General features: G+C 38.8%; 1 protein-coding gene and 1 long non-coding RNA gene across 38 annotated transcripts; one reads left to right on the forward strand and one right to left on the reverse strand.

Moving 5' to 3' along the window:
- Positions 1-1,749: 1,749 nt before the first annotated feature.
- Positions 1,750-15,498, forward strand: LOC126928576 (uncharacterized). Of its 37 annotated transcripts, none has more exons than XR_007716788.1 (7): positions 2,747-3,208; positions 5,797-5,926; positions 6,133-6,250; positions 6,326-6,485; positions 14,705-15,010; positions 15,137-15,179; positions 15,262-15,498. XR_007716788.1 is itself a non-coding variant. In XM_050744204.1 (6 exons), the coding sequence occupies exons 2-6, from the start codon at positions 2,585-2,587 to the stop codon at positions 15,457-15,459; spliced, it is 447 nt and encodes a 148-aa protein (XP_050600161.1). In that variant the 5' UTR covers positions 2,276-2,426; positions 2,569-2,584; the 3' UTR covers positions 15,460-15,498. The 37 variants fall into 37 exon arrangements, 20 of the variants coding, with proteins under 20 accessions (XP_050600168.1, XP_050600169.1, XP_050600172.1 ...); XR_007716789.1 differs by lacking the exon at positions 2,747-3,208 and adding an exon at positions 5,365-5,520; XR_007716796.1 differs by lacking the exon at positions 2,747-3,208 and adding an exon at positions 5,365-5,520 and having other exon boundaries at positions 6,176-6,250.
- Positions 2,672-14,705, reverse strand: LOC126928578 (uncharacterized). Its single transcript, XR_007716805.1, has 2 exons — positions 14,396-14,705; positions 2,672-2,743 (listed from the first exon to the last, which is right to left on the reverse strand). It is a non-coding gene; the product is annotated as an uncharacterized LOC126928578 (long non-coding RNA).
- Positions 15,499-20,529: the final 5,031 nt, after the last annotated feature.

Here is a 20,529-nt window from a genome sequence, read left to right on the forward strand (position 1 = left end):
GACGTACATCACGCGCACTACGTTCTGCAAGCATAACGCAGTGTAATGGGCGTTTTAAACGTCGAAATATCTTAAACGGCGGAGAAATATCGCTTAATTTTCTACAAAATCGACGAACTATTGCAATTTTCGTGTATCTGGGTTTGTTCCGACGACGGAAAGCGCGTGCACTACGTTCGGCACGCATAACGCAGTGAAAAAGCGCGTTTAAACGTCGAAATATCATAAATGGGAGAGAAATATCGCATAATTTTCCAGAAAATCGACGATTTCTTGCGATTTGCGTGTGTCTGGGCTTGTTTCTACGACGTACATCACGCGCACAACGTTCTGCGCGCATAATGCAGTGCAAAGGGCGTTTTAAACGTCGAAATATCTCAAACGGGAGAGAAATATCGCTTAATTCCCTACAAAATCGACGAATTATTGTGAATTATGTGTGCCTGGATTTGTTTCGACGATGGAATAGGCGTGCACTACTTCCTGCACTCATAACGCAACGCAAAGTGCGTTTAAACGTTACAATATCTCGAACGGGAGAGAAATTGTTACGTTCTGTTATGTTCGATTTGATTGTGCTATGCCTTCCGTGTTAGTCTAGACTAAATCCAGAAAAAATTTTTGTTGCGCTATCTTGAGTTTAATCGGAAGGGGAAAATTGAAATGGTATGATTGTTTATGAAATATTAATCGAGATGTCCGATTAATATGGTAATTGCTGCCACCAGAAATAGTCTAAGGATTATTTCGAAGAATTTCCTTTTATTATTATTATTTTCTTTAAGTTGGGAGTGTTAGTGTATGATGGGTATTGTTTGTCTATCGTGTCTTTTGGATTCCCAGTCTGGAAGTGCCTCTGTAAGCACCTTCTTGCCTGTAGGAAAACAAACGTTGTACCTTCGTCTGTCGTGTCTTTTGAATTCCCAGACTGGAAATGCCTCTGTAAGCACTTTCTTGCCTGTAGGAAAACAAACCTTGTACCCTTGTCTATTGTGTCTTTTGAATTCCCAGACTGGAAGTGCCTCTGTAAGCACTTTCTTGCCTGTAGGAAAACAAATCTATGTACCTTCGTCTGTCGTGTCTGTTGAATTCCCAGACTGGAAGTGCCTCTGTAAGCACTTTCTTGCCTGTAGGAAAACAAACCTTATACCCTTGTCTGTTGTGTCTGTTGTGTCTGTTGATTTCCCAGACTGGAAGTGCCTCTGTAAGCACTTTCTTGCCTGTAGGAAAACAAACCTTGTACCCTGTCTGTCGTGGGGTTTGAACTAGGTGAGAGTCTATTATCTACTAACTCGTGTTTAATGGGTAGCGTTGACTTACATTTGATGCTACTGGCAAACGAATTCCACCTTTCGGCTAACCTGCTATGCGCAGGAATACTGGCACGGGAGAGGATTAAAGTTATTAGGGATAGACAATTGGCAACGTATTTATTTCGTCTGACAGAATTATGTTGGTTTTAACTATATTTTAATTTATTCATTGTTAGTTGATTGAAGGTATTACAATATCAGTAATAAGTATCGTCGGATGCAAATGTAGATATATTATACAGCGATGTACAATAAATAAATATTCTAGCTTCTAACTGGATAAATTTTACAAATGTTTGGTAGGATAATATTCTTTCGTACCAATAAAATTAATAATAAACGCTATTCTCTAATTCTTCTCGATGCCTCCTCTCTTCCTTTTTTATTTCTGCAGCAATTAATCGTTTGTACCAACGTTCGGCTCGCTTTTTGCTGCGGTGACTTTTATCTTTTCTATTCTTTCTCGATTTCGTCATGGAATTATAATTCGTTCTTGACAACAAGTAAAGTCGTAAATGAGTAAATGATTATTTTATTTGGTAACTGAGTTCACTGTAGACAATCAGTGTGGCTTCGTAGGCCTTACCCAAGGATGAGCAGTCTGCTAACGGTGGGAAGAGGAAAACGAAAACCTTAGATGTTTTCTGTGACGAAAACACTGTAATCACTGGTTGATACAGCGAACAATTGTAAACAAAATAGATCGAAAGCTGATTGAGTTTATTCCAAACAATTTATTAAATGTTGAGCAAGAACGTTTATCTCAATTTTGTAATTATATTCTCTGTAAACAATCCGTGTGGCTTCGTAGGCCTCGCCCAAGGATGAGCAATCTGCTAACGATGGGAAGAGGAAAACGAAAACCATAGATGTTTCCAATGATTGAAAACACCGTGATCACTGGTCGATACAGAGAATAATTGTCGTGAATTCAAAATGTTCGAATGAAATTTTATGTGAGTTATTTACTTGGTACTTCTATCTGTCAACTATAGCTGCCGACGGATACTTTCGTTTAAAGACAACTTTGTTCAATTAAAAGTTAAAAAAGAAAGGAAGAGGGTGTACAATTTCGAATCTCCTACCTTGTTTGATTTGTGGAGTCGATCAGGTGTGAATATGGTTTGGCGATGAATCGGTTTTAACAATTAAATTTTGTTTCGCGATTAGTTACTCGATGTTTCGGATTTTCGAATTTAATTAACAATTTTATTAAACGGAATTACAGTATGTACTAGATCGTTCCTTGACGCAGACGGATCGACTTGCGAATGAACAAAAGAATAAATGAATCACCGAATCTCAAGTTAATACCAAACTTTAAGTGCAATACTCTTACAATACTATTTAAGTTAAACTCACTGTTTCCAATTAAGACTGACATCTGACTGCTCTGAATTAAAACTGAACTTTAACTACTTTCAACACTACTTTCAATTAAATTCTGAACTTGGAAAAACCAGCTCTGACCTCAATTAAAACTGCACTCCAACAACTACTCTCTATTGAGTACTGAATCTCTATTTATATTCTTCCTAATTGTCACGTGACCGATTATTTCTTTTGTAATTGTACCATTACTACGTGACAATTTATGAATTTCGTAACTACCTATTTCCGCTGGGGTTCTTGTTTTCTTGATTATCTCACCCTTTGCTGAAATTTCGTCTTCTTAATCATCTCACGTTTTGTTTGGTGTTAATGACATACAAGGTGCTTGAAAGAATGTACATGTTGCAGGTGGTCGTATTTTGCTGATGCTGCGTCTGCGTTCTTTCCATGGCCTTCGTTACTGATACCAGTGGAATGTGCCGGTCGCGTGGCTGCTTGGCCTTGCTGAGGTTGCATTTTGTGTGTCCGGTGATCGCCCTGCTGATGTCGGTGAATCGTACGAGGTGCTTGCCGAGTCTTTGCACGTGTTGTATGCTCTATTTCTTATGTTCCCCAAGGTTATTGTGAGTTCAAGGACAAGTTTTAATACGTCATTCTATAAGAAGTGGTGCGTGGTGGTAGTTTCTATTTGTTGATTTGCTTGCCGAGTTTTAGGTTAGTTTTTCCTTTTTATAAAATGTTTGTTCGTAGCAATAAGTGATTTTGATATTGCCTGATGTTTGTATGATCTGTAGTGTTAATTTTGTTTGTTGTATTCTCATATTTCTTTTATGAATGCAGGTTATATCGAATCATGGATACTGACATGTCTGGAGCTGTAGAGGTATGTATTAATTTGATTTGTGTTGATTTCATCATATTTCATATTGTTGTCCTTTATCTTGAATATGTGTATTTTATTTTAGTGTAAGAAAAAGAAAAGGAATAGAGGGAAGCGCAGGCCGTTCGTACCTCCTGTGGTCGAAGTGGTAGATACAAATGCCTGCGCCAAGGTCCGTTTTCCGGAGGAAATTCCTGATGGAGTGTTGGAAGCCTATCTATTTCTATTTTATTTTCCATCTTACCCTCGTATATTAATTATATCTATATATATGAATAATTAACTATGTTTAATAAATTTTATCAAAGAATTTCCATTTTCATTGCACTGTGTGTTTGTTTCTAGGTATACTTTGACACTTGCGTTGTTTGTGTATTGCGGTTATCTATGTTTTCGTTGCGGCACGTGCGGAGCGTGGGACGTGACACCCCTCCTCTTGGAGTTCAAATTTCCGGAGGAAATTTGACTGATTGTGTCCTTCAGCTCATTTAGAGCGGACGTAGTGGTTGTTGGTTGTTGATATATTGTATCGTTAGATGTAATTGATATTCCTTGTGGTTGTGTTTAATTTTCGACGTTGCGTTTTCCCTTGATGTACAATAGCAGGTGAGTGACTGAGCCCCATATTGCTCCGAGTAGTGCGAGTCCGCATCCGTAAGTTTCGCGTAATTGATATCCATGTATAACTATGTCAACTATTGTTTTCATTATTTTCAGTATTATGAAGATTCCAAGTATTGCTGCGCTGACCGTTCCGAATTCCATAAAACCAGTCCATAATTTCGATGCAGTATTCTTTGCTAGTGTCGTTAATGCGTTTTCATCCATGATTCCCAAGATATTTACCGTTTCAGGGACGATTACTTTTCCTGTTGCTCCTCTGGCCAGTGTGTTTAATATTGTTGTTTTCTCAACTGGGAACATGACGTGGTCTCGTAGTGTATCCAGGTCCCTTTGGGTATATATTCCGCTTGTGGCCAGTGATGATGGTGCTGAATATTGCCAAGTTTGGCGTGTGTCTGGACGGAGATCTTGTGATGCAATTGCCTCCATCGGTTTTGATACGAACTTGTGCCAGTCCTTCGATGTTGTATAGTGTGGGTAGTACTGCACTACATTCTGTATGATTTTCATGTTGAGTTAGAATGTGTGTCTTTGGTGTTAAAAATGCGGTGCGATTTCCTTGCTAACACTTTATGTCTTTACACTCTAGTGTTTACAATATAAGTTACAAAATTTATATATATATATGTATTTTTATATATATATATATATGCGTGTGTGTATGAGTGTGTCAATAAATATAATGGACATGCATGAAAATTATAATATAATATAATAGATATAATATATTTGCTTTGTTATGAATGTTGATTGTTTTACATAAGTATTCATTTTGTGTGTATATTATTGTTATTACGTTGTATACATATTATATATGTATGTATATACATAGGGAAAGAGTTTTAGTATGTTAATGTTTGTTTACAATTGTACGTATGCATGTGTTATGTATAAATGTGTATGTATGTTTATATGTATGTATATGTATGTATATATATTCTCATCAATTTACATTATTCTTGCGTTGTATTATTTTATTCCTTCTTCGTTATGATCTTCCCCTTTTCTATTATTATTTATAAAATATTCATTCTTTAATTGAAAACATGATTTATTTTGTAACGCATAAAGATACTATTAGCACGTGTTGGTTATTTAAAATGGCCGCCTGTAAATGTCTCTAGTATGTGACGATATTACATTAATGCGAAATTATTTGTGAGTTTATTTTAATAATTGAAGTATAATTGCAATAGGAATAATATTATTTTGCATTTATTTAATGTGCATAATTATTGCGTGTATTCGGTGCGCATGCGTAAACGCTTTCCTATGTTCATGGCAATCCAATATGGCCGCTCGTGAATGTCTCTAGTCGATGTGCACGTGTAAGAGCTATGCTATGTTCATGGCGGTCCAAGATGGCCGCTCGTGAATGTCTCCGGTGAAAGTATAGCGACGCGTCCTTAGTTTGCTTAATACTGAAATAATTGTTCGTTCGTCGCTTAGTTTCCTCTATTTTAGCGCAGTTAAATTTTTTTTTTTTTTTTTTTTGACGATGGTGTTGTTTGTGTAATCATCATAACATTTATATACTGTGTGTTGTTTTAATCTAATGACATGTGGCTTTGTCGTTGTTTCACATCTGTATAATGTAATTCTAGAACTAATCTATATATTGTTAATTAGCATCTTTATTGTTTACAGGTTCTACAATTCTAATCCTTCACCACCGAGTACTTTATTTGGAACAATTATATAAAGCGTGTTGGGTATTTTCTGGTTCTTCGCTACATTTCCAACACTTATCATGATTATTTTTACTTATCCTAGAATTGTAAGTATATATATAGATATATATAAAGGATTATAAAATATCTGTATAATAGATTAGCGTTGGATTATTTGTTATGATGACATAAATTTCCCTTTGTTTTTCAGTTTCATGTTGCCGTCTTGATTGCTTCGGCAATGTCTGGTTCAGTATTCTATAAGTATTTGCCTAACTTTGTTATGATGTCATAAATTTCCCTTTGATTTGAGTTTCCTGTTGCCGTCTTGACTGCTTCGACAATGCCTGGTTTAGTATTCTATAAGCATTCGCCTAACTTTGGTAGTGGGCTTCTTGTAACTGCGTCGGCTTTAATGTGTATCTTCCGATGTGAGTAACAAGCTTCTTATTATTGTCCATTTTTATTCCAAGATGGTTTATAACATTCTTCCCTTTTTTTTTTAGGTTATGATTGGTTATCTTGGTATTTATTACCTTTGGTATCTTCATACCGTCATATATTATGTTTTGCGAAGATGGATCCGTAGCAAATCCTCGTGGAACTCTTGCGTGTACACTTTCTTCTACGATAACTTGTTGCATATGGAATTTGTTAACTTATAAGGTACCCTTTTGTTTGCTAAGACCATTCCGCTAGTTTAATTGAGATATTGTGAAGCTTGAACACTATTATTTTCTTCCATATATACATATATTGAAGCAGTTGAGGTTAGTTTATCCACTCGTTGACAGTTGTATACTATGTTCTATGGAGTGGGTCCACAATTTGTTTTGTTTCTTTTTATGATGAATAATTGTTCACGAGGTATCTTTCCACTTTTACTGTTTTGTAATTATTTACTGGATTACTCATTTTATTTCTAAGGAATGATTGAAACGCAAATGCAATATTCGACAATCAATATTACGCCATATATTACCGTGTTACATTTCCTCTTGGAATCGCTCTGGTGGTCTATTTCGATGATGTGCCAGTTTTAATTTATTCAAGTGTACTGTTCGAGGGAGTCCTTTTACTTCAATCTTGACGTTTTGATTTTGCAAAATTTCTAACACTTTATATGGTCCAGTATATTGATCAGAGAATTTTCCTTTACTAGGTTCTTTTAGTAGATATACCAAATCTCCTGTTTTAAAATTTTGAGGGTTGATTCGTCGGTCGTAATATTCCTTTGATCTTAATTTAGATTTTATCAAGTTTTCCCTTGCCATTTGCTGCACGGTGTTGATTTTATTGAACAAGTCTATGAGATATTCTGCGTATGTTGGTTCCATGTTTTCTTCCATTATCACTTCACCAGTAGGTTCTCTGGCCAAGTGTCCAAAAACCAATTCATGTGGTGAAAATTTCGTTCCTTCGTGTACAGAGGTATTGTAGGAAAACATGGCTAGTTCCACCCATTCGTCCCAATTTCTGGAATTTTCAATATATAACTTCAGGTATTCTGCCAATACATGGTGAGATCTTTCGATTGAGCCGTTACTTTGTGGGTGATATGCCGACGTGATGTATTGTTTAATACGGAATCTTTTTGCTACTTTCTTCATTAGCGAAGATGTAAAGTTCGCTCCTTGATCAGTGATAATAGCTCTCGGCGACCCGAATCGACAGATAAATCGTTTTACGAAAGCATCCGCTATCTCGGCTGAAGAGATTCTTACCATGGGGATCCCGATTGAGTACTTTGTCAATAGATCTTGAATAGTTAGTATATACTCGTTTCCCTTTTGAGTTTTTGGCAACGGCCCAGCGATATCCATACTGATTTTATCGAACGCTTTACCTGGTGTGTCCGTAAGTATCATTGGTTGCTTCGTTTTTATCCTTGTGAGTTTCTTCAATTGGCACTCCTAGCATGTCCTTACATAATCTTGAATTTCCTTTTTCATATTTTCCCAATAATAGTGTTGTCGTATTCTCAAATAAGTTTTAGTTATTCCTTTGTGTCCTGCTACAGATGATTCGTGTTTTTCTCGTATTATATTGCTTCGTGTTTCTACTGGTGGGGTAATTACTTCCCCGGTACAAATGGTAATAGTTATTGTTTTTTCTATGAAAACCTCCTTTAATTTCGTGATTATGTGTCGCCAGGGTATCTCTTCTAAATTTCCTTTGCTAATGCTGAAGGAAGTTAGTTGTTTTTCGTTAACTACGTCCAACAATGATTTTAATGAATTTAATAAATTTTCTGGTGTTATTGAAATATTTCGATTTTCTTTTATTGGTAGGGATACGATGTATTTCCCGGAGTCATGATTCAACCTTGCTTTTTCCAACATTAAACTTTCATAACAAGGCAATCGCCCTGCTTCCTTCATCTCTAAGGCTCCTTTATCTATCGGGGTGCCATATATATCTATGAATATTATTTTATGATCATTCACTCTCGTAATCGAGTCTCGAGTTTCCGAAATTTTTAGTTCCGCAAGTATAGTAGGTCTCGCGTCTCTTTCTTGTTGTTGTGTTAGTTCTGGGATTGCAATGGAGGGTTCCTCTTCGCTTGTTGTATCAGTGTTCTCCTTTTCTTGGTTGGATATTTCTTCGCCTGTTTTCGCATCGAGTTCAGCTAATGCTTGATCAAAGTACTTTACGGGGGTTTCTTCTATGGTAAAATGTTTCCGGGTAAAAACTTTTCTTCGTTTTGTAGAGTCTTGGGATTGAGACAAGACACGTGGTTTAGCTTCAAATATGGGAGAATCTTCGGTTGAGGTGTCTAATGCGAATCGTTTTGGGGCAGGATACTGGATTGGTGAATTTTCTTCTCTCCTCCTGATTGGTAGGCAGATCTCCGGAGGGTTTCTAGACAATGCGTCCGCGTCCGCGTTTGCGTTTGCCCTACCTTCTTTGTATAGAATGTCAAATTCGAAGTCCGACAATTTTAATTTCCATTTCCAGATTCTTGAAGTAGGGTCCTTGATAGAATGCATCCACACCAAAGGTTTATGATCGGTTACAATAGTAAATTTTCTTCCGTACAGATACGGTCGGAAATGCATTGCGCTGTAGACGATTGCTAAACACTCCTTTTCGATAGTGGAGTAGTTTTGTTCTGCGGAATTTAATAATCTCGAGGCATATGCGTTTGGCAAATCCTTTCCAATCGGCCCCTGACTCAGTACGCCGCCTATTGCATATCCTGATGCGTCTGTGGTAAGATTAAAGGGTTTAGAAAAATCTGGATATTGTAGAATGGGTTTTGTCATTAATGCTGTTTTTAAATTATTAAACGCATTTTCTTGATTTTCTGCCCATTTAAAGGGGGTATCTTTCTTCAATAATTGCGTCAATGGTTTTGCGATTTTGGAGAAATCGGGTATAAATCTTCTGTAGTATCCTGCTAGTCCTAAAAATTGTTTGATGTTTTTTACCTTTTTGGGTCGTGGAAATTATATGTCCTAAATAATTTACTTCATGTCGTAAGAACTCACACTTATCGGGCTGTAATCGTAATTTAGCATTCCTTAGTCTTTCCATTAATTTGTTAAATTTACTTTCGTGTTCTTGAAGTGACCTCGAATAAATTACAATGTCATCCAGATAGACGAATAGTTCTATTCCTTGCAGTCCGGATAATACTGAGTTCATCAAGCGCTGAAATGTTGCTGGAGCATTTTTTAATCCAAAGGGCATTCTTTTGAATTGAAAGTGTCCGTACGGTGTCGAAAATGCAGTTTTATGGGCATCCTCCTGTGACATACGGATCTGATGGAAACCTGATGCCAAGTCAAACGTAGAAAAGTATTTTGCACTTCCTAATTGATCCAATATTTCTGTGATATTTGGGAGTGGAAAAGCATCGTCGATCGTTTTATCGATTCAGCTTCCTATAATCAATAACTAATCTCCAACGTTTGTTTCCTTGCGAATCGGGTTTTTTCGGTACGATCCATAACGGAGAATTGTATGGGGATATCGATGGTTCCACGATGTCTGTGTCTAATAATTCTTGAATTTGTCGATTTATTTCTTCTCGGTGTACTGGTGGGTAACGATACTGTTTAGTATTAACTGGTATATCTTCCGTTGTAATTATTCTATGTTCTAGAATTCCAGTTGCTTCCAGCGTATCTCCTGGAATATGAAATCTATCTTGATTGTTACGAATCAATTTTTCGACGTTTTTCCTTTCCTCTTCGTTCAAGTGTTCAAGTCGTAGTAATTCAATTATTTTGTCAGATCTGCTTTCCTTTGTTTTTAAAATTGTATTACACGCCGTACTAGGAAGCCGGGTGAGGTTTTCAAATTCTTTGATTACCATTGTTGGTGTCGTAAATTCATAATCTCTTGAAGTAGTATTTATTATTCTCAGATAACCTTTTCCTTTATGATTTCTCACAACTGCATTACCAAAATAAATCCCCTTGATCGGCTCGATTTTGGGAATAAATCCCTCTCTTATCTCTGGATTTGCGATATTAATTGAGCATGTTACCGAACTTCGTTTCGGTACGATTATTCTTTCTTTAGTGTCGAAGGGAATATAAATATTTCCCCATTTGATATGCCTTTTCTCGTAATCCAAACGAGCTTTGCATCCTGCAAAAAATTCGGATCCTAAGATTCCGTCTTGATCGATCAGCAATGAGTCATCAACTACGTGAAAAATGATTGGATGGCCTGCGACCTGTATTACTGTCTGCCCTAGGGAGACCAGGCTCGTTGCCGTAATTCCTCTCACTTCAATTTGTTTCTGTTCGTCGATGATAGCTGAATCGAATAAAGCAGGTTTTTTGATAATATTGATTTCTGATCCAGAGTCTAGTAGTAAACTTGTCTTGGTTTTTAAGTCTGGGGAAACTATTCGTGCAGTTGGGGTTGTTAGAGAATCGTTTAATTTTATTGAAATAATCCGAAGAGGTCGTCTTCCGCATCTGAGTCCGGTTCCTGGTGGTTTTCCCTCGTCTGTTCCTTCCGTGTTGGTTTTTCCTTTTGGCCTTGAGATTCCGGACTCTCTGTTTTTATTTTCGCGTGGCTGTAAGATGGTTCCCCACAGTATTTAATGGTTGTTCCCTTGATCTTACAGTCGACGTTACGTTCGCTTTGTTCCTTGTTACGGATTGTGGAGTCGATTTCGCGGGGTCAGCTGCCCTTGTTCTCTTTATTAGCATAGGCGCCGGCCTCCTTGTGGCCGCTTGCACTCTTGGGCGATTCGAAAATTCGTCCCTTCGTGGCTCGCCCCATTTCCCCGAAGGACGTGTTCGGTTTCCCGACTGTTCTTGAGCATAGGGTATAATTATCCCAGCATCTACCCGTGCTTTAAATTTATAACAATCCTTTACTAAATGCCCAGGTGTTTTATAATAATTACATGTTATGATATCCTGTTTTGAATAATTCTGTGATGGAGGTTCGGACCTTCGATCCTGATGATTGTTTCTGATATTGTCATTAGTAGTCAAGGGTCGTACGTTGTCGCGTTTGTAATTATTCAGAAATGTTGGTCGTTGGAGTCGCGTTCTATCGTTCATTTGTTTCACTTCTTGTGTTGCCTTAACGGCTTGGCGATACGCCTCTTCTAAAGTGTGGTATCCTGCTATCTTCACACGTAAATACACCTCGTTTGGGAGCCCCTTAACGAAAGCTTCCCTCGTTTCCCAATCTATTGTATCTTGGATGTCCGGTGATATCGTGCCGTACTCGCTTCTTTCTCCGTCCATTATCGCTAACCTAAGATTTCTAACGCGATCCATGTAATCTAATATATCTTCCCCAGGTCGTTGGTATATCGTTCCTAATTCTCCCTTGTACTCGTTAAGAGATTTCTTTGGGCCAAACAGATCCTTTAATTTGTTCCCGAAATCGCTCAAACTTATTAGTTCTGTATCTTCGACGGCGAGAAACGCATGTCCGCGAAGCTTATTCATTAATAGTTTTATTAACTGGGGTTCTTGATGCCTAGGAACCATGTTTCGTGCGCGCTCGCATGCTCTTAAAAATTGAAATACTGAGGGTCGATGTCCGTCGAATACTGGTACTGACTCGATCGCGTCTTTTAGCTTAATCGGTTGGGGATATCCACCTGGCTGTACCGTTTCTTGTTGGGTTGCCGGCGGCGATGCAGGTGACTGAGGTTCCCCTTTTGTTTTGAGTTCGCGTACGTCGTTTTGTAATTCGTTCATTTTTGCAATCATATCAGTTATTACTCGAAAATTTGCATCCCACGTTCTTAGTTTTTCCGACAATGTCAAAAGCACATCTTCATCCAATGACTCTAATTTGGTTGCCATTATTTTTCAGATATATATTTTATCAATGACAGTAATAACTTTAATCCTCTGTGGAGCGTATCCCACCGCTGCCACCAAAAATTTTTATCTGTTACGTTCTGTTATGTTCGATTTGATTGTGCTATGCCTTCCGTGTTAGTCTAGACTAAATCCAGAAAAAATTTTTGTTGCGCTATCTTGAGTTTAATCGGAAGGGGAAAATTGAAATGGTATGATTGTTTATGAAATATTAATCGAGATGTCCGATTAATATGGTAATTGCTGCCACCAGAAATAGTCTAAGGATTATTTCGAAGAATTTCCTTTTATTATTATTATTTTCTTTAAGTTGGGAGTGTTAGTGTATGATGGGTATTGTTTGTCTATCGTGTCTTTTGGATTCCCAGTCTGGAAGTGCCTCTGTAAGCACCTTCTTGCCTGTAGGAAAACAAACGTTGTACCTTCGTCTGTCGTGTCTTTTGAATTCCCAGACTGGAAATGCCTCTGTAAGCACTTTCTTGCCTGTAGGAAAACAAACCTTGTACCCTTGTCTATTGTGTCTTTTGAATTCCCAGACTGGAAGTGCCTCTGTAAGCACTTTCTTGCCTGTAGGAAAACAAATCTATGTACCTTCGTCTGTCGTGTCTGTTGAATTCCCAGACTGGAAGTGCCTCTGTAAGCACTTTCTTGCCTGTAGGAAAACAAACCTTATACCCTTGTCTGTTGTGTCTGTTGTGTCTGTTGATTTCCCAGACTGGAAGTGCCTCTGTAAGCACTTTCTTGCCTGTAGGAAAACAAACCTTGTACCCTGTCTGTCGTGGGGTTTGAACTAGGTGAGAGTCTATTATCTACTAACTCGTGTTTAATGGGTAGCGTTGACTTACATTTGATGCTACTGGCAAACGAATTCCACCTTTCGGCTAACCTGCTATGCGCAGGAATACTGGCACGGGAGAGGATTAAAGTTATTAGGGATAGACAATTGGCAACGTATTTATTTCGTCTGACAGAATTATGTTGGTTTAACTATATTTTAATTTATTCATTGTTAGTTGATTGAAGGTATTACAATATCAGTAATAAGTATCGTCGGATGCAAATGTAGATATATTATACAGCGATGTACAATAAATAAATATTCTAGCTTCTAACTGGATAAATTTTACAAATGTTTGGTAGGATAATATTCTTTCGTACCAATAAAATTAATAATAAACGCTATTCTCTAATTCTTCTCGATGCCTCCTCTCTTCCTTTTTTATTTCTGCAGCAATTAATCGTTTGTACCAACGTTCGGCTCGCTTTTTGCTGCGGTGACTTTTATCTTTTCTATTCTTTCTCGATTTCGTCATGGAATTATAATTCGTTCTTGACAACAAGTAAAGTCGTAAATGAGTAAATGATTATTTTATTTGGTAACTGAGTTCACTGTAGACAATCAGTGTGGCTTCGTAGGCCTTACCCAAGGATGAGCAGTCTGCTAACGGTGGGAAGAGGAAAACGAAAACCTTAGATGTTTTCTGTGACGAAAACACTGTAATCACTGGTTGATACAGCGAACAATTGTAAACAAAATAGATCGAAAGCTGATTGAGTTTATTCCAAACAATTTATTAAATGTTGAGCAAGAACGTTTATCTCAATTTTGTAATTATATTCTCTGTAAACAATCCGTGTGGCTTCGTAGGCCTCGCCCAAGGATGAGCAATCTGCTAACGATGGGAAGAGGAAAACGAAAACCATAGATGTTTCCAATGATTGAAAACACCGTGATCACTGGTCGATACAGAGAATAATTGTCGTGAATTCAAAATGTTCGAATGAAATTTTATGTGAGTTATTTACTTGGTACTTCTATCTGTCAACTATAGCTGCCGACGGATACTTTCGTTTAAAGACAACTTTGTTCAATTAAAAGTTAAAAAAGAAAGGAAGAGGGTGTACAATTTCGAATCTCCTACCTTGTTTGATTTGTGGAGTCGATCAGGTGTGAATATGGTTTGGCGATGAATCGGTTTTAACAATTAAATTTTGTTTCGCGATTAGTTACTCGATGTTTCGGATTTTCGAATTTAATTAACAATTTTATTAAACGGAATTACAGTATGTACTAGATCGTTCCTTGACGCAGACGGATCGACTTGCGAATGAACAAAAGAATAAATGAATCACCGAATCTCAAGTTAATACCAAACTTTAAGTGCAATACTCTTACAATACTATTTAAGTTAAACTCACTGTTTCCAATTAAGACTGACATCTGACTGCTCTGAATTAAAACTGAACTTTAACTACTTTCAACACTACTTTCAATTAAATTCTGAACTTGGAAAAACCAGCTCTGACCTCAATTAAAACTGCACTCCAACAACTACTCTCTATTGAGTACTGAATCTCTATTTATATTCTTCCTAATTGTCACGTGACCGATTATTTCTTTTGTAATTGTACCATTACTACGTGACAATTTATGAATTTCGTAACTACCTATTTCCGCTGGGGTTCTTGTTTTCTTGATTATCTCACCCTTTGCTGAAATTTCGTCTTCTTAATCATCTCACGTTTTGTTTGGTGTTAATGACATACAAGGTGCTTGAAAGAATGTACATGTTGCAGGTGGTCGTATTTTGCTGATGCTGCGTCTGCGTTCTTTCCATGGCCCTCGTTACTGATACCAGTGGAATGTGCCGGTCGCGTGGCTGCTTGGCCTTGCTGAGGTTGCATTTTGTGTGTCCGGTGATCGCCCTGCTGATGTCGGTGAATCGTACGAGGTGCTTGCCGAGTCTTTGCACGTGTTGTATGCTCTATTTCTTATGTTCCCCAAGGTTATTGTGAGTTCAAGGACAAGTTTTAATACGTCATTCTATAAGAGGTGGTGCGTGGTGGTAGTTTCTATTTGTTGATTTGCTTGCCGAGTTTTAGGTTAGTTTTTCCTTTTTATAAAATGTTTGTTCGTAGCAATAAGTGATTTTGATATTGCCTGATGTTTGTATGATCTGTAGTGTTAATTTTGTTTGTTGTATTCTCATATTTCTTTTATGAATGCAGGTTATATCGAATCATGGATACTGACATGTCTGGAGCTGTAGAGGTATGTATTAATTTGATTTGTGTTGATTTCATCATATTTCATATTGTTGTCCTTTATCTTGAATATGTGTATTTTATTTTAGTGTAAGAAAAAGAAAAGGAATAGAGGGAAGCGCAGGCCGTTCGTACCTCCTGTGGTCGAAGTGGTAGATACAAATGCCTGCGGCAAGGTCCGTTTTCCGGAGGAAATTCCTGATGGAGTGTTGGAAGCCTATCTATTTCTATTTTATTTTCCATCTTACCCTCGTATATTAATTATATCTATATATATGAATAATTAACTATGTTTAATAAATTTTATCAAAGAATTTCCATTTTCATTGCACTGTGTGTTTGTTTCTAGGTATACGAGTTGACACTTGCGTTGTTTGTGTATTGCGGTTATCTATGTTTTCGTTGCGGCACGTGCGGAGCGTGGGACGTGACAAAATAACGCATAATTTTCTTCAAAATCGACAAATGAATGCATTTTGCCTGCATCTGGTCTTGTTTCTACGACGTACAGCACGGGCACTACGTTCTGCACGCATAATGCAGTGAAAAGAGCGTTTAAACGTCGAAATATCTGAAGCGGAAAAGAAATAACTCTTAATTTTCGACGAAATCGACGAATTATTGCAATTTGCGTGTGTCTGGGCTTGTTTCGACGATGGAAAACGCATGCACTACGTTCTGCACGCATAATGCAGTGAAAAGAGCGTTTAAACGTCGAAATATCTGAAGCGGGAGAGAAATAACTCTTAATTTTCGACGAAATCGACGAATTATTTCAGTTTGCGTGTTTCTGGGCTTGTTTCGACGATGGAAAACGCGTGCACTACGTTCGGCACACATAACGCAGTGAAAAGCGCGTTTAAACGTCGAATTATCATAAACGGGAGAGAAATATCGCTTAATTCCCTACAAAATCGACGAATTACTGCAATTTGCGTGTGTCTGGGCTTGTTTCTACGACGTACATCACGCGCACTACGTTCTGCACGCATAACGCAGTGCAAAGGGCGTTTAAACGTCGAAATATCTCAAATGGGAGAGTAATAACTCTTAATTTTCGACGAAATCGACAAGTTATTGCAATTTGCGTGTGTCTGGGTTTGTTTCTACGACGTACATCACGCGCACTACGTTCTGCACGCATAACGCAGTGTAATGGGCGTTTAAACGTCGAAATATCTCAAAAAGCAGAGAAATATCGCTTAATTTTCTACAAAATCGACGAACTATTGCAATTTTCGTGTATCTGGGTTTGTCCCGACGACGGAAAGCGCGTGCACTACGTTCGGCACGCATAACGCAGTGAAAAGCGCGTTTAAAACGTCGAAATATTATAAGTGGGAGAGAAATATCGCATAATTTTCCGGAAAATCGACGATTTCTTGCGATTTGCGTGTGTATGGGCTTGTATCGACGATGGAAAAACCGTGCACTACGTTCTGCACGCATAACGCAGTGAAAAGCGCGTTTAAACGTCGAAATATTATAAGTGGGAGAGAAATATCGCATAATTTTCCAGAAAATCGACGATTTCTTGCGATTTGCGTGTGTATTGGCTTGTTTCGACGACGGAAAGCGCGTGCACTACGTTCTGCGCGCATAATGCAGTGCAAAGGGCGTTTAAACGTCGAAATATCTCGAACGGGAGAGAAATAACGCATAATTTTCGTCAAAATCGACGAATGAATGCATTTGCCTGCATCTGGTCTTGTTTCTCCGACGTACATCACGCGCACTACGTTCTGCACGCATAATGCAGTGAAAAGAGCGTTTAAACGTCGAAATATCTGAAGCGGAAGAGAAATAACTCTTAATTTTCGACGAAATCGACGAATTATTGCAATTTGCGCGTGTCTGCGCTTGTTTCTACGACGTACATCACGCGCACTACGTTCTGCACGCATAACGCAGTGTAATGGGCGTTTAAACGTCGAAATATCTCAAACAGCAGAGAAATATCGCTTAATTTTTCTACAAAATCGACGAACTATTGCAATTTTCGTGTATCTGGGTTTGTTCCGACGACGGAAAGCGCGTGCACTACGTTCGGCACGCATAACGCAGTGAAAAGCGCGTTTAAAACGTCGAAATATCATAAATGGGAGAGAAATATCGCATAATTTTCCAGAAAATCGACGATTTCTTGCGATTTGCGTGTGTCTGGGCTTGTTTCTACGACGTACATCACGCGCACAACGTTCTGCGCGCATAATGCAGTGCAAAGGGCGTTTAAACGTCGAAATATCTCAAACGGGAGAGAAATATCGCTTAATTTTCTAGAAAATCGACGATTTCTTGCGATTTGCGTGTGTATGGGCTTGTATCGACGATGGAAAAACCGTGCACTACGTTCTGCACGCATAACGCAGTGCAAAGGGCGTTTAAACGTCGAAATATCTCAAATGGGAGAGTAATAACTCTTAATTTTCGACGAAATCGACAAGTTATTGCAATTTGCGTGTGTCTGGGCTTGTTTCTACGACGTACATCACGCGCACTACGTTCTGCACGCATAACGCAGTGTAATGGGCGTTTAAACGTCGAAATATCTCAAACAGCAGAGAAATATCGCTTAATTTTTCTACAAAATCGACGAACTATTGCAATTTTCGTGTATCTGGGTTTGTTCCGACGACGGAAAGCGCGTGCACTATGTTCGGCACGCATAACGCAGTGAAAAGCGCGTTTAAACGTCGAAATATTATAAGTGGGAGAGAAATATCGCATAATTTCCCAGAAAATCGACGATTTCTTGCGAATTGCGTGTGTATGGGCTTGTATCGACGATGGAAAAGCCGTGCACTACGTTCTGCACGCATAACGGAGTGCAAAGGGCGTTTAAACGTCGAAATATCTCAAATGGGAGAGTAATAACTCTTAATTTTCGACGAAATCGACAAGTTATTGCAATTTGCGTGTGTCTGGGCTTGTTTCTACGACGTACATCACGCGCACTACGTTCTGCACGCATAACGCAGTGTAATGGGCGTTTAAACGTCGAAATATCTCAAATGTCAGAGTAATAACTCTTAATTTTCGACGAAATCGACGAATTATTGCAATTTGCGTGTGTCTGGGCTTGTTTCGACGATGGAAAACGCGTGCACTACGTTCTGCACGCATAATGCAGTGAAAAGAGCGTTTAAGCGTCGAAATATCTGAAGCGGGAGAGAAATAACTCTTAATTTTCTAGAAAATCGACGATTTCTTGCGATTTGCGTGTGTATGGGCTTGTATCGACGATGGAAAAACCGTGCACTACGTTCTGCACGCATAACGCAGTGAAAAGCGCGTTTAAACGTCGAAATATTATAAGTGGGAGAGAAATATCGCATAATTTTCCAGAAAATCGACGATTTCTTGCGATTTGCGTGTGTATTGGCTTGTTTCGACGACGGAAAGCGCGTGCACTACGTTCTGCGCGCATAATGCAGTGCAAAGGGCGTTTAAACGTCGAAATATCTCGAACGGGAGAGAAATAACGCATAATTTTCGTCAAAATCGACGAATGAATGCATTTGCCTGCATCTGGTCTTGTTTCTCCGACGTACATCACGCGCACTACGTTCTGCACGCATAATGCAGTGAAAAGAGCGTTTAAACGTCGAAATATCTGAAGCGGAAGAGAAATAACTCTTAATTTTCGACGAAATCGACGAATTATTGCAATTTGCGCGTGTCTGCGCTTGTTTCTACGACGTACATCACGCGCACTACGTTCTGCACGCATAATGCAGTGAAAAGAGCGTTTAAAACGTCGAAATATCTGAAGCGGGAGAGAAATAACTCTTAATTTTCTAGAAAATCGACGATTTCTTGCGATTTGCGTGTGTATGGGCTTGTATCGACGATGGAAAAACCGTGCACTACGTTCTGCACGCATAACGCAGTGCAAAGGGCGTTTAAACGTCGAAATATCTCAAATGGGAGAGTAATAACTCTTAATTTTCGACGAAATCGACAAGTTATTGCAATTTGCGTGTGTCTGGGCTTGTTTCTACGACGTACATCACGCGCACTACGTTCTGCACGCATAACGCAGTGTAATGGGCGTTTAAACGTCGAAATATCTCAAACAGCAGAGAAATATCGCTTAATTTTTCTACAAAATCGACGAACTATTGCAATTTTCGTGTATCTGGGTTTGTTCCGACGACGGAAAGCGCGTGCACTATGTTCGGCACGCATAACGCAGTGAAAAGCGCGTTTAAACGTCGAAATATTATAAGTGGGAGAGAAATATCGCATAATTTCCCAGAAAATCGACGATTTCTTGCGATTTGCGTGTGTATGGGCTTGTATCGACGATGGAAAAGCCGTGCACTACGTTCTGCACGCATAACGGAGTGCAAAGGGCGTTTAAAACGTCGAAATATCTCAAATGGGAGAGTAATAACTCTTAATTTTCGACGAAATCGACACGTTATTGCAATTTGCGTGTGTCTGGGCTTGTTTCTACGACGTACATCACGCGCACTACGTTCTGCACGCATAACGCAGTGTAATGGGCGTTTAAACGTCGAAATATCTCAAACAGCAGAGAAATATCGCTTAATTTTTCTACAAAATCGACGAACTATTGCAATTTTCGTGTATCTGGGTTTGTTCCGACGACGGAAAGCGCGTGCACTACGTTCGGCACGCATAACGCAGTGAAAAGCGCGTTTAAACGTCGAAATATCATAAATGGGAGAGAAATATCGCATAATTTTCCAGAAAATCGACGATTTCTTGCGATTTGCGTGTGTCTGGGCTTGTTTCTACGACGTACATCACGCGCACAACGTTCTGCGCGCATAATGCAGTGCAAAGGGCGTTTAAACGTCGAAATATCTCAAACGGGAGAGAAATATCGCTTAATTTTCTAGAAAATCGACGATTTCTTGCGATTTGCGTGTGTATGGGCTTGTATCGACGATGGAAAAACCGTGCACTACGTTCTGCACGCATAACGCAGTGCAAAGGGCGTTTAAACGTCGAAATATCTCAAATGGGAGAGTAATAACTCTTAATTTTCGACGAAATCGACAAGTTATTGCAATTTGCGTGTGTCTGGGCTTGTTTCTACGACGTACATCACGCGCACTACGTTCTGCACGCATAACGCAGTGTAATGGGCGTTTAAACGTCGAAATATCTCAAACAGCAGAGAAATATCGCTTAATTTTTCTACAAAATCGACGAACTATTGCAATTTTCGTGTATCTGGGTTTGTTCCGACGACGGAAAGCGCGTGCACTATGTTCGGCACGCATAACGCAGTGAAAAGCGCGTTTAAACGTCGAAATATTATAAGTGGGAGAGAAATATCGCATAATTTCCCAGAAAATCGACGATTTCTTGCGAATTGCGTGTGT

Source organism: Bombus affinis, unplaced genomic scaffold (genome assembly GCF_024516045.1).
Source record: "Bombus affinis isolate iyBomAffi1 unplaced genomic scaffold, iyBomAffi1.2 ctg00001103.1, whole genome shotgun sequence".
NCBI lineage: Eukaryota > Metazoa > Arthropoda > Insecta > Hymenoptera > Apidae > Bombus > Bombus affinis.

Excerpts from the sequence above, each read along its gene's own strand:
- LOC126928576 (XM_050744204.1), top strand. The coding sequence starts at position 2,585 with ATGAACAAAAGAATAAATGAATCACCGAATCTCAA. Across the intron at positions 3,078-14,766 it reads TCGTATTTTGCTGATGCTGC|TGGAATGTGCCGGTCGCGTG; the intron begins GTCTGCGTTCTT and ends TACTGATACCAG. Across the intron at positions 14,914-15,136 it reads TATTTCTTATGTTCCCCAAG|GTTATATCGAATCATGGATA; the intron begins GTTATTGTGAGT and ends TTATGAATGCAG.